This window comes from Apium graveolens, unplaced genomic scaffold, assembly GCF_009905375.1.
Source record: "Apium graveolens cultivar Ventura unplaced genomic scaffold, ASM990537v1 ctg7321, whole genome shotgun sequence".
NCBI lineage: Eukaryota > Viridiplantae > Streptophyta > Magnoliopsida > Apiales > Apiaceae > Apium > Apium graveolens.
The window spans coordinates 10,088-24,248 of record NW_027420229.1 but is presented as its reverse complement, the minus strand read 5'-3'; the positions used below and the strand labels follow the sequence as shown (position 1 = coordinate 24,248).

General features: G+C 34.7%; 2 protein-coding genes across 3 annotated transcripts; one reads left to right on the top strand and one right to left on the bottom strand.

The window, feature by feature from the left end:
- Positions 1-2,541: 2,541 nt before the first annotated feature.
- Positions 2,542-5,484, bottom strand: LOC141704023 (putative inactive nicotinamidase At3g16190). 2 transcript variants are annotated; one of them, XM_074507368.1, is made up of 5 exons: positions 5,254-5,477; positions 5,044-5,157; positions 3,694-3,928; positions 3,497-3,613; positions 2,542-2,909 (listed from the first exon to the last, which is right to left on the bottom strand). In XM_074507368.1, exons 1-5 carry the CDS (start codon positions 5,302-5,304, stop codon positions 2,836-2,838), a joined length of 591 nt encoding a protein of 196 aa, XP_074363469.1. In that variant the 5' UTR covers positions 5,305-5,477; the 3' UTR covers positions 2,542-2,835. The 2 variants fall into 2 exon arrangements, with proteins under 2 accessions (XP_074363469.1, XP_074363470.1); XM_074507369.1 differs by lacking the exon at positions 5,044-5,157 and having other exon boundaries at positions 5,254-5,484.
- Positions 5,485-10,914: 5,430 nt separating this feature from the next.
- Positions 10,915-13,263, top strand: LOC141704022 (auxin-responsive protein IAA27-like). Its single transcript, XM_074507367.1, has 5 exons — positions 10,915-11,594; positions 11,832-12,061; positions 12,239-12,380; positions 12,773-12,834; positions 12,962-13,263. The coding sequence occupies exons 1-5, from the start codon at positions 11,113-11,115 to the stop codon at positions 12,997-12,999; spliced, it is 954 nt and encodes a 317-aa protein (XP_074363468.1). The 5' UTR covers positions 10,915-11,112; the 3' UTR covers positions 13,000-13,263.
- The last annotated feature ends 898 nt before the right edge of the window (positions 13,264-14,161 follow it).

Here is a 14,161-nt window from a genome sequence, read left to right as displayed (position 1 = left end):
TATGCACTAATAATAATTTAAAAGAAAAAGGGAAATGGACAGGAAAGCATAGCTGTAGTTGGAATGCAAAGAAAGAAATTAAAGTGGTAGTGAGTAGTGATCTTTCACAATCTGGCTTGGGCTCACTTCTATAAGATTCTAAACACACACTACATATGAGAGGAGTGTTGGGTAGCAATAGTTTTGGACTCGTTTGTTCAATTATCACTCCTTACTTGACTCTTATTTTATTTATTTGACTGATTGAACGAGAGAGAGAGGGAGAGAGAGAGAGAGGGGGGAGAGAGAGAGATTTGCAATGCAAGATTGAGAGAGAGAGAGAGAGCGAGAGAGAGAGAGCGAGAGAGAGAGAGAGGGAGGGAGAGGGAGAGAGAGGGGGGAGAGAGAGAGAGAGATTTGCAATGCAATATTGAGAGAGAGAGAGAGAGAGAGAGAGTTGCAATGCAATATTCCAAAACCAAAATAAATTTGGAATACTGAAGTTTGAACATATGTAATAATAGTGCCTTCGTTTGGTCACATCTTTCACGCTTGTTTAAATCTTTCTTCTTGTTTATACGTGACGCGTCCATTGTATACAGCCTCTGTCCTGAGCTGGGTGGGGGCTTAAATTATAGCGTATCGAATTTTCATATTATTTAAGAATATAAATTATTTTTTCTTGAATTTTTGAGTGGGATATTGAATTATTTAAATGACAGGATGTGATGGTAATGTATGTACTAAAGTTTTGTTTGGTCAAAAGAGATGGAACAGATAACAGTGGGACTAACATTTGTATAGTTTGTTACAGGAAATTCGTAACTATTTGATTGAGGTATTTATTAATGATTTATCGGGTAATTTTAAAAAATCAGATGATTTATCGGAAATCGGTCTAATCAGACAAATATTTTCGTTGTTATCGATTTTTGGACAATTTATCGACAATTTTTTTAAAAATCGACCGATTTGATAACAATATTATAACACTGCCAAGTTTGAGTTTGAATAAAAAAATCGGATTGAAACTCGAACTCGACTGACCCTTCAATTTCAAGCTCAAAACTGAATTTACGAAAAAATTGAATTCAAATATTTTAAGAACTGAGTTCGACTATTTCACGAATAATTTGACGCACCGGTAATTGAAACATCCGTAAAGCTATGAGTTTCTATTTTCTAAATGAAAATTTTATAAAAACCTTAAAGACATTTTGAAGATAGTTTTTTTAAAATATTTAAATTATGCATTTTTTTTTCACATTTTCAATTAATCGGATACTTTTGCACAAACTAGAGTAGTCCTATCCTAAGTCCTAAAGTGCGCACTCAGGAGGCATAATCATAAATTCTTCTCCCGTGGGATTCGAACCTGTGACCAAGAGATTAGTTTTCCTCTCTTTAACCAACTGAGTCAACCCTTGCGGGCCCTAACTTCCTAAACTTCCTAGTTGAAGACAATGATATACTTGAAAATCTACGTTACCACTTTGGCAAGCAACAAAATTGCTAACAGGGACATTTTTAAAAATAATAATAGTTTGGTAATGAATATTACAGTTCGTGCGGATAATATTCATGTGGTGGGAGTATATGACGTTATTATTAAAGCAGAAAAGATAAGATCCACTATATTACAACTTTTGAGAGGTCAGTTTCACTCTATTTAGTATCAGTATTTTACTCTTTGTTTTTGTTGTTCGAAAGAAATTTATTTTGTCACAGAAGAGGACGGCTAACGGCTTCACTCTTTCGATGTTTACATACTTTCGGTCTAGCGGCGAAAACTGAGATTCTCGGATTATATATTTGATATTTTAGTCACGAGTTTCAATTAAAATTTGGATGATCAAATTCTAACCAAACTCGATTCGTTTAATTTTACGAGTCGAGTTGAGTCGACCCGGCTCGTATAGCTAAACGAGCCGGTTTAAACGAGTCGGCTCGTTTACTTTTACGTTTAATCAAGACTAAATTCTCAACCCGAACTCGACTCGTTTAATTTCACGAGTCGAGTCAAGCCAACTCGGTTAATTAAACGAGTCGGAATCTCTGTCCGAACTCGGCTCGTTTAAATGAGTCGGAACCTCTGTCCGAACTCGAAACAAGCCGAGTCAAGCCCACTTAAAATAGTTCGAGTCAAATAAACGAGCCGAGTCAAACCCACTTAAAATAGTTCGATTCGGGCAAGCTCAATTACAGCCCTATGTGTGAGGGTGTAGTAGCCAAAAAAAGAAGAAGGAAAGATACCATACTAAAGATTGAATATTGCTAATTTTTTTATAATGAAGTAAATGAAATGCATATGTGGAAACGTGGATTGAATTGCTTAAAGCAACATTGGCCCAAAGTTTTGTTGCTGAGAGACAATGGATGCAGATGAATCAGACTTTTGTCATGTCAATCCGTTAAAAAGATAAACTACACATTACATGCTCAACATTTTCAAAAATTATAAAAGATGCACCATGTGCAAAGAAATATATGACCCCAAGTGCACGAGTTTGTGGAAACTGGGACCTTGGTATCATCAATCCAGGTTCAGGCCACAATTCTGAATTTTTCGCAACATTCGATTCTCATTCTCATCGACAATCCAAACGTGTCTTCTTAAAGTATGATGTAAGAGTTCAATGCGTAGAACGCAGCATTAGTTACATGATTTGAATCTACATTGATTAAGTTTAGCAAACTACACGATGTTGTTTTCTGATTAATTATACAACAAATTCACTGAGTTATATCACACGCTTACTTGCAATAGCAGGGCATGAAGAGATTGTGATCCAAGCATACTAAGTGCTCGTATAGTCATGCAATTCTTTCTCGAACTAATGTCCAAAAGCAAGTGTATCAATCATCAGATTTGGACCACTCTTGTAGTGTTGGCGTTGCAACTCCAACATTCTTCATGTCGAATATATTAGCTGGTCAGGAAATGTACTACTAATTAATTATTTCGATCTTTACAATCAATTAACGGTTATCAACAAAGGAGACTGGAGAGCAATGTCAATGACAAAATCATGAGATCAACCAAGATTTGACAGGCGAGGAAAATAGAAAGTCCAATTGAGAGTGACAATCAGGTTCCCATATCTTTAATGGCCTACAGTTGGATTTAGAGCAAAGCAGTGATATCCCATCACCTATTGTATTGCCATTGAAGATGAAACAATGACTTCTAAAGTTCGAGTATAAATACTGCTTTCTTCAAAGCATAAGGTGCAAGACAATGACAACGGAAATAGGTGCCCATACGAGCAATTGTCATTTTCTTAAGATTAGGACGTGGTCCTCGGTGATGGGGGGATTAAATCCAGAGAATATCAGAAAGAAAAGCAAAATTAGAAAGGTCAAAGGTAGAGTGTGAAAGTTAAAGGGAAATGCAACCCCTTGTTACTTGGGAAGGTTTGTGTCTAGGTTAGGTAGCTCACTAATTACAGTTACTAAAAGCAAAAAACATATGAATATTAACTTTTTGATGCGGTTTTAAGAGTATTATAGTGCATACCGGCATGTATTTCAGGCGTGGCAGCTGCCGTTGCATCAACGATGACGCTTACAGATGGATAATCAAGTGCCACTGCATCGAAGACAGTCTGTCTGATGCAGTTTGGAGTTTGTACACCTAAAAAGCGTAGTTAAGATTATACGGTACTACATACAATTTACTCCAAACTAATAAAAGTTTAAAAAAAGTTGCAGTACCAGTGACAACTAAAGTTCTGATTCCAGCACCCTGAAGAAGCGAATGAAGGTGGGTACCGAAAAATGCACTGAAACGTGTCTTTACCAACTTGTAATCAGTGCCCTTAATTTCAAGCCCATCAACCAGTTCAGAGCCCACACTATCCTTAGAAGTTGGTTTCGCCTTACCTTCAGAGTACAAGTGTCTGCGAAACAGTTCAACATCTCTTCCCATTGGATCATGCTCACGCACAACCTGTTTTAAAAAGAGTTATATTCAGACCATTTAGCTATGCCTTGTCTATTAACACCCAAAAAAAACTATGCCTTGTCTATACTGCAATTTTTCAAATTACTCTAAACTTTCTGTCTTTCCATCTCCAATAATGACTTGAGAAGTCCTGATTTTGCAATTCTTGACTTGCATTGATTTCCCTAAAATGACAACCTTAGCACCAATCCAAATCCAGCCTCCCAACACTAGACAATGCCCAAATTAACAACAAACATAGATCTATTCGAAACTACGATACCATATCCCATACATGGGAAACGAGTACTTGCAATGTACAAAAGAAATATAATTCAGTACTTCCATAATTTGATAATAGTTACACAATTTGAGTCTTGTTTAGCTCACATTTTACACCGTGAGGACAGTAGCGGATGTATACTTGTGGATGATGTGTCTCGTGACACACCATTTTTTTAAATATTTTTACATTTACAGATTAGAATTGTTTTGTGGCTGTCTGTCTAAAACATAACAAAACACGCTTATTTCGTCTGTGCTTCTCCCTCTAGACTTCTCCATGGATTTCTTTTTCCAATATTCAACTCTAAATCCTCCAAGTCTCTCTATAAATTCAGCCCCAAAGCTGTTTATGGCCATTATTACTTTACTAGATATCTCAAAATTTGAAATTTGATTAAAGAAACAGAGGCTACAAGGTGTTTGTGGTAATGTCACAAAGAATTTTTGTTGATTATGCTCTGATATTTTGTGACTAAGATACAAGACATTTTGAATAGGTATCAAAACTTGAAGTACTTATTCTATTGTTATATGAATCAGTTTTTTTAGTGTACATATATAAAATATACGAAACACGAAAGTACACGAAACGAACGAATTGTCAGCTCTAACTGCACACATGAATCTTAACTATAAGAACCTTAATCTACTTCCACAGACACAATCAAACTACAACATAAAACAAACATAAAAGTTAAGTGACTTTAAAACCTTAAAGTGTTACCATCTTAGAGCAAGACCCGACCGGATATTATATTATATTCTAACATTCACCTCGCTCGAAAGCCTAACAATAAATTAAATTAAATTAAAAGAAAAAAAATTAAGAAAAGTACCCAAATTACGAAAATGCCCCGGCGTCTAGCAACCTCAACAGCCTGGATAACATTAGGAACAATAGCTAGACCTCCATCAACTCTCATCGAACCATCTTTTACTATAAAATCTTTCTGTTTTATTTTTCAAATAGTCAAATAAAATAAATAAACACACATGCATATATAAATATATACACACATATATAGAGGAAGAAATTTAGACAGAACCTGCATGTCGATGACGAGAAGTGCAGTGTTTTTCCATTTGTTGTTGTCCATGTTTTTGTGTTCTGTTTTGCTGAATTTTGGGATGTTTTGTTAGAACATCACAGTTTATTATTGTGGCAGGATCAAGAAGATGAGGTCATATTTACTGTTGACTAAAGGTTGATTTCAATTTCATGGTTGTTATTAGAAGGGCCTGCAAAGTTAAGAGGATTGTGCATGTGGCTTGTATTGACCAAGTAAAGCCCATATACTTCTCTTTGAAATTTAAGAGCCCAAATTTGTTCACACCTAATTCTAACTACAACGTTGGCAATTTGGGGTTTCGGGTCATGTACATGTTTGTAAACCGGTCAATTTCGGATCATGTTAAAATTACCTAAAAATTAAATGAAACCAAATGATTAATCGGAAAAGAATGTAATTCTTAATAACGGGTCATTTTGGGTCACTTTCGCCGTGTGCATGTCATGTTCGGTTCACTTTCGTGTTTTCTCTCAATAAATCAGATTACGAATCGAGTCGGGTTTGGGTTTCGGATCGTGTCCGAAATTGCCGCCCAACTATCACTCACATGCATGTTATTCAATTTTATGTTTAAGATATTTACTAATTATATTCATCGGTGTAAATATCAGAAATCAGAACCGATCAATTTATAATTTAGGGTTTAAGTCTTATTTTGGTGTTTGAATTATGAGATTCGAACTTGATAAATGAAAATAAGATGTTAATAAACTTTTTATTAACATCTCATTCGAGATATCACAATTGAATTTAAATCTCGAGTTGAAATTAAAATGTGAAGTTTGTTAAGAAAAATAAATAAATTTTCTCAGTATAAGAATGCCTATTTTCTAGCATCACATATTCAAATCTTTACCTTTTTTTCGCTAATTGGACAAACATAGACACTTATATTATCTTCTTTTGAACCCTCAATTGCAAATTTCCGATAAGAAAATGAGATACAGATACCGATAGTCGAATAGAACTTCGGTCGATAAAAAATGTGGATAGTAGATCGCAAGTCTAACTGTTTATGTTGATAAAAAATATAGATAATAAATCGCAACTCTATCTAGGTCGCGACAATGCAATTGCGAATAATTGCAACTGAAGCACTTGGTACAAGTGCTCCAAATCTCATCATTACACAATCCCTAATGCAATGCACCAGGGTCACAATCAAATCCCAACATTTTCTAGCAAGTGAGTGAGTTGCACCTCAGTTGCATCTTATGAACTAGAATTTTGTAACATGTTTGGTGGGTGTAATGTACTCATATAAATCAAATGTTTTGGGCCTCCGATATCATGATTTTTATACTGTATACCTTTTAACTGAAACAAAACTTCTAAACTAATAAAATTATTAATATATGATGAAAAATTTTATAATAAAAATATTTAAATTATTAATATTAGTTTATTAGTTGTAATATATGTAAATTTTATCCGAACCGAATCGAGCTTACCGAGTTCGAGCTGAGTCCGAGTCAAGCTAGAGCCAAACGAGTTGAGTTCGAGCCGAACAGACAAAAAACTCGGCTCGGCTCATTTATTTATCTGAGTTCATTTTCACGTTTAAGACCAGCTCGTTTAAGAAGACGAGCCGAGCCGAGTGCACTTAAACGAGCCGAATCCGAGTTTTGTTCACGAATGACTCTGATCATTTGCAACTCTACTTTTAAGGTTCCAGTAACGGCCGATATTTACCTCCCGCGCGGCCTAATTACACTGTGCTCCCGAATTATAATATCGAGAGAAGAAAACGAGAATAAATAGAAAGATTTGAAATATTTTTTTCATGTCGTGATCTTGATTTTTTTCGGAAAAATTTTGGCATAGTTTTTTTTTTCGTCAAAATATTATGCGCTAAAATAGCCAAGCAAATGTCAACTGGTTTTATGATAAAGCTATAAATGAACACAATCTATGGATAATATAGTTAGGGAGCGGCGGCTTTAAACTTTAACATACTTTTCCAAATTTTGATTATGAACAATGATCGTTTAATGGACCCTATACATCCTAGTTTGGCCATTTCACAATATTCCCACCATCTTAGCTTATACGATTCTCGTAAGCCCGGTTATTAACACCCCTAACATATTTCCGAAACACTGTAACTTAACATGATATTATACTATCTTTGTAATTTTAGTTATTAACATCTCGAGGTGTTTCAAAAACACGGTAACTTAACATGATATTATAGTAAGTTCTCAAGTTCGAGTCATGTATAAAATATAAACGCCGTGGATCAAGAACATCCTATTTTTTAAGAAAATGTTAAATCGACAACAACTTTTTAATTTTCAGAGCAAAAGGCATGTGTAAAGACTAAAATGCCCTCCACGGATGTAAATCAATAATCCTCGTAAAAATTAATGTGAGGGTAATTCAGTTTTTTTAGAGCTCTTTTACTCTAAAAATTAAAATTTTTCTCGGAATTTAATATTTTCCATTTTTTATTGTGATATAGGAAGGACCACCAATAATATAGGTTTAAGATGCCATTAAATTAGTGTGTAGACATGGGATGCACTTTTTTTTTAAATGGAAAATAAGGCCAAATGCGTGCTTCCTTTTCGATCAATTGCCCTAGCTAGCAACTGGTAGTGCTTTACTAGTGTATCAATGGTGGCTACCATGTCTTCGTTTGAGTACCAATTTGATATTTAACCCGACATGTATGTCGCAAATTAAACAACTTGTAACCCGTGACATCTTAGGACATAAATTTCGTCTCGATCTTTAATAAACGTGAACTGAATCTTTTACGAGAATGGAGCCAAACTCGATCTTTCTCTAAATAAAAAGTTTGTCGGGCTTGAATTTGAATTTCATGCCAGACAAACAAAATTAAATCTGTCAGGAATTTTGTGGCTCGGTATCATGGTTGTAAAAATCGGTAATCGTTACTAATCGGTTTATGTACCGATTAGGGAATAATCGGGGATTAATCGGAACAAAAATCGGATATATTTACCTATTTATTATGAAATATATAATTTATAAATATTAACCGGATTTCAAAAAATAGATCGGCCAAATAATTTTTTAAGAATTAATCGAGAATTTTTTTAAAAATCGAGAATTTTAAGAACACTATTCGGTATTAATGTTGGTAGATATCCATCAGATCAATTGAAATCCAGCAAGAACAGAGCAGTTACTGCTACTTCCTCTTGGGGAACAAGGCCTAATCTAATCTATGATTTGATGCATTTAAGTCGACCATTAATCTGTTTAACTGCTGTAGTTAAAGTAGTGGACATTTGCCTCGCTTGTTGAGTTCAAATGTATCGAGTAAGTTGCTCGTTGATAAAGTGACTCGACTTCTTTACTAATTTGTTAATAATTTGGAAATTCGTAAATTTGTAGTCACGAGATCATTTTCTAATGATTAAGCTGTCACAAAATTTTTTAGTTTTGACAATTCAGTTGATGCAAAATTTTAAATTACTCATGTTTTTTTTATGATGCTTTGATTTTTACACACATTTTAATCTGTTTTGATCGGTCAGTTATTAAAATAATTTTTAAAATTTTCTTTTTGTTAATTAAAATGTATGTTTTCTACTTTTATTCACAAATTTCCTTTTAACAAATAATATTTGTAACTAGCCGATCAAAATACATTTAAATACATGCAAAAGTCAGAAGGAGTCGTGACTAAGTTGTGTCATTTTTACAGGAACGGACTCACCATATATATCTCCGGTCAATTAGTGGGTGAAGGACAAAATTAGACAATTTTTATATAAAATTAACAAAAATGACCAATTTCTTAAAAGTTGACCAACTTTAGCCGATTGGATACCCAACTGTCAGTGAAATATTCACTTTATATAAGATACCAACTGTTCAGTGGAATATCACATATATGAAATACCCAACTATCAGTGGAGTGTCTTATACAAATTGTGATACCCAACTGATAGTGGAGTATTCAATCGGCTAAAATTGGTCACTTTTTCAAAATAACTATTTCGGTTAAATTTTTTCAAAAATTGGGTATTTTTGTCATCTTTTCTCGATTAGTGAGGAGTTTGATAATTAACCGGAGAAAGGACTTTGAACACGATTACGGGGATTGATAAAATCAGTAAATCACAAGGCAGAAATGGCAGAGAGGGAGAGGGGATTTAAATTTGTCTTATGACTTGAGAAATCGAGATATAAATGTAATGAGACAGAATATTAATATTACATGTTCAATCACTTTCCGTTAAACCTAATTTTATGAATCCAGCACAATCCAGCTTTTATTCTCTCTCCTTTCATTTTCTCTCCAGGCTCTTTCCTGCAATGTCTTGTCCGTGCGATTCTCTTATTGAATCTGCACATTTTAGAGCTTGTTGATTAAAGTAGAAAAACATATGATCCGCTGATAAAAGGCCCTTTCCCGGGCTTTCCTAGGCTACCTGTTGCTCGAGCTCGAATGCTCGATGTGATTCAATCGAGATTTTAAAAGATTTTTTGAATTTGGGAATTTTGAAAATCTTAAGGTATTTAATTTGGATTCTAAAAAAACCTTTAAAATCTGATAGTATTTAATAAGGATTGAAAATGTCTTTTAAAATCCGGGGTATTCAATTTAAATTTTAAAAAATCCATTAAAATATGTTGGTATTCGATTTGGATTTTAAAAAATTCATTAAAATATGGTGGTATTTAAAAGTTCATGAATTTTTTTGTATTTTATAAAATTTTAGAGTTTGATGGATTTGCTAGTGTATTTTATGTTTTCAGAATTAGCAAAATCTAAGAGATTTTGATGGATTTGTAGAAATCACTACTCAAATCAGCAAGATTCTACGAGAATTAATCCAACGGTTCCGTTAAAATCCGTGTATAATTAAAATTATCCAAAATCAACAACAATTATTTAAAACCAATGGATTTGTTATAAATCCCTAAAATATAAATTGAATACACGCCTCCTAAGTCTGATTTACGGAAATTTTTTGTGAGGTAAAATTGACGAACCGGTTGAAATTCATAGATATTCTGCTTAAGTCGACTACAAATCATACATTTTTTTTGCATCAAATCATATGTGCTACTAAGTACATAGATTTAAGACGAATTTGGACTCATTACTTCGTGTACGATCACTCAAAATCAAAAAATATTCACTAACTCGTGTTTGACTTGAATAGGAAATAATTGCGAGCAAGTGATAAATTATGGCCTGTTATGAAAATATATTCGACAAAAAAAAACAGACTCAAAAAGGGTGAAAAACAAAATACCCACCATTTGGGAAAATTTGCCCAAAATGCTGATTGGCGGGAGTTCCGCCTAAATAACCACTGAATACGCATTGCTCACATGCGGATTGTAATTTTTTAAAATTTATAAAGAACACGCATGTACAGAATGCATGTTTCTTTTTTGATTTTTAGCGAATACACATTTTCAAGATGCGTATTCTTACTAATTTCAAAAAGAAACACACATTATTGTAATGCGTGTTCTTTACATTTTTTGAAAAGCCTGAAATACGCATGTGTGCAATGCGTAATCAGTGGGTATTTAGGGCGGAACTCGCGAGCTGAAAACTGGTGTATTTTGGGTATTCTTTCCTCAAAAATCGATAAGACAAACATCGATTTAATTTCGTTCATTTACTATCATAATCTGGATGAGCATAGGAGATGAACTGATCTATCTACTATGTTCAATGCTGCTTTAGCATTTACAAAAGGAAGTTGTGTTTATTACTGGTCTTCATCCAGAATAAAGCCCTTGAGTCCTCATTTTTCTTCTTAGGAGTTTTAAGTACTCTAAAAATTACTCTCCTTCCTCTATGTTCAGTACAATTTTCATATTTTATACTGTTCAATTTCGATGACTTCACCACTGCAACATGACTACATAAGCTTATCAGAGACTCATACAATGGAGGGAAGCTCTGAGAACAACAAAAACAATGTTCTTAACCTTAAACAGACAGAGCTTAGGCTCGGCTTACCTGGTTCCGTGTCTCCTGAAAGGAAGCCTGGAAATGAGGTGCCTCTGTTTGGAAAAGCCCTGAAAGATACCAAAGTTGGAGGGTTTTGTCCATTAAAGAACTTTCTTTCAGGTGCTAAGAGAGGTTTCTGTGATGCAACTCATGGTTCCGGAAAATGGGCTCTTTCGATTGATGGTACTGGATCAGAGGTGCCTGATTTGGTAAATGGTTCTGTTCTGTACTCCCCTAGAAATGAAAATGGTGGTCTGCATGGGTTTTCAGTTAAGGAAGCTAGTCTTTCTTCTGCTGGTTTGAAGCCTATTGAAGAGAACAAGACTTCTACAACAAATGAAAATACTACTAGTACTCCTGCTTCCAAGTAAGTTGTGTTTTGTACTCTTCTCTACTTATTGTTTAGTTCTGTTCAAGATAGATTATTGAAATGCATTACTATGGTTCCTCTAGTTTATGGTTCTGGTCTTGTAGCGTCATGTTAGGCGTTTAAAACAAGCGTTTCAAGTTAAATAGATGTCGAAAACAAGGCCCTAATCTTGGAAATTTTGTCTTTGAGCATCTGTTAATCGAATGCTACTTGCGATATACGTTTTTGTTGCAGAGCACCGGTAGTTGGATGGCCTCCTATCAAATCATTCCGGAAGAACACACTGGCTACCAATACATGTAAGAACACAGATGTTGTGGAAAGAGATTCAATTACAGGATGCATTTTTGTTAAGGTTAGCATGGATGGTGCTCCATATCTAAGAAAAGTTAACCTCAAAACCTACTGCAGTTACGCAGAACTTTCATCAGCTCTCGAGAGTATGTTCAGCTGCTTTACTATTGGTAAGCATCTCTCTCTTATTGCTTTTCAAGATCTGATGAAGAATTGTAATAGTTGTCTATCTATGATGAGATTGAACTGTCAGAGTAACACTAATAAAGAATTCAGAACTCAGAAGTACTGCATAACCTTTATATTTCAGCCAGGCCTAACTTGTATCATACATGGCTGCAATTCAGGGCAGTGCACCTCTAAAGGACTTCCAGAACGAGAGGGTCTCAGTGCTAGTCGATTAATAGATCTTGTTCATGGCTCTGAATACGTGCTTACGTATGAAGACAAGGACGGGGACTGGATGCTTGTTGGCGATGTTCCTTGGAAGTAAGCCAACACTTTTACACTTTTAAACTTTGCATCTTATTAGACATATGTGCATTGCAACTAGAGGCGAAAAAAAGAAGAACAAATTACAAAAGTACATCAAGATATCAGGCTGCTACTCTCAAGAGTCTTAGAGCTCTGTTGGCATAAATATCTGATTTATGTTCATTTAGTAGTTCACAGTTACATAACTAACTGTTACTTTCAACATCTGTTCTTGTTAAGTAACCAGTCGATCTAAAACCTTGGGGTGTCAGAGAAAGGCCCCAACATGATCTTATACTCTTCAACGGTTCTCATAATCTAGCTGCTAAATTGATATGCTATGTTTATAATGTTAGCTACTTGAAAACTTTTATAAATACTAATATCAATGATCTTCACTCAATCAGTATGTTCACAGACTCGTGCAAGAGGTTAAGGATCATGAAAGGCTCCGAGGCAATTGGTTTAGGTATGCTCTGGTCCGGAACCTGGCATACCAGATCCTAATTTCTCACTAAAAGTTTACATATTCTCATTAACTTAAGTAGCCTTATGTTCATAATCCAAAAGTAAGATTGTATACCTGTTGCTTGCAGCACCGCGGAGCATGGAGAAATGCAAGAGCCATCAGTAGCAAATTATGCCTGTAAAACTGAAGCCTGGGAATTTTGTGCATGCAAGTGTTTAGTATCTCATATATTTTTACATTTCAGAAGTTGTAGTACTTTTCCTAATGTCAATATCTTCTTAGCTTGCAGGCAGAAGATATATAAATGTATTTTTAGTGCATAACTATGAGCTCTAGCTGATTTTAAACTCTGGTGTCCTCAAATGTAACTACAATAATAGATATTTACCAGTGACAAAAAAAGTAACATTGCATTGATTGCAAAAACCATTTCACAACTAAGATTAAACAGTTGTACTTGCCTGAATGAGTATGAAAATTCAGGCACCATTGTTTACCAAACTGGAATGAGTATATAAAACTCCGGCAACATAGTTTACCAAAATGACTACATAAACTCTGACACTACATATTGCACAAAAGACTTGTCAAACTTAACAATGCCTTCCATATTTACTGAGAATCTATTGCAGCTACCACCTTCTGCAAAAAAAGAAAAGAAGAAGAAAGCTTGCGAGATGCAGCCTATGGAGTTATTCATACTGTATTGCACACCCAAATATAAACCTAAAATAGTATAAATTAAGGTGTCAACAACCTATTTATGACAAATAAGTAGTAGATGCCCAGTTGATGGTAAAAAACAACATTCTGAACCACAACAAGTTGTTGTTGGACACTCTCCTTTTAAATGGTTGCAATCGACAAAAATTTACTAGAAAGGCAAAACGAAGGATGGGATGATACCTTGTGATTGTTACCACCTTCAACAGCGACAATCTTAAAAGGATGCCAATCTAAATCCCTCAGGTGATCCTCCCATAAAGAATTCAGCTCCACCGCTTTTTCTTCTGCTTTTGGACCAGCATACTTCTTTTTGCATGCAGCATGGAATGGACTATCATCAAGCTCTCCCATCCCCTTTACACCAATCCATTGAGAAGATTTTCCCTTCAAGAACTGCAGTGTAATTAACAATGGCAGTTATCTGTGCTATAATCAGCAATTATGAGTGAATCCTCTCCAACATTATGTGCATCTGAGTATCTCTATTGTCAATTCAATATTGCTTTTGATTATGATAAGTAAAACATACGTGCACATTACTTTCGACATTACCAGCACCAGAAGAGATCATTAAACAAATTGTTTTTCTATCAAGATGCTT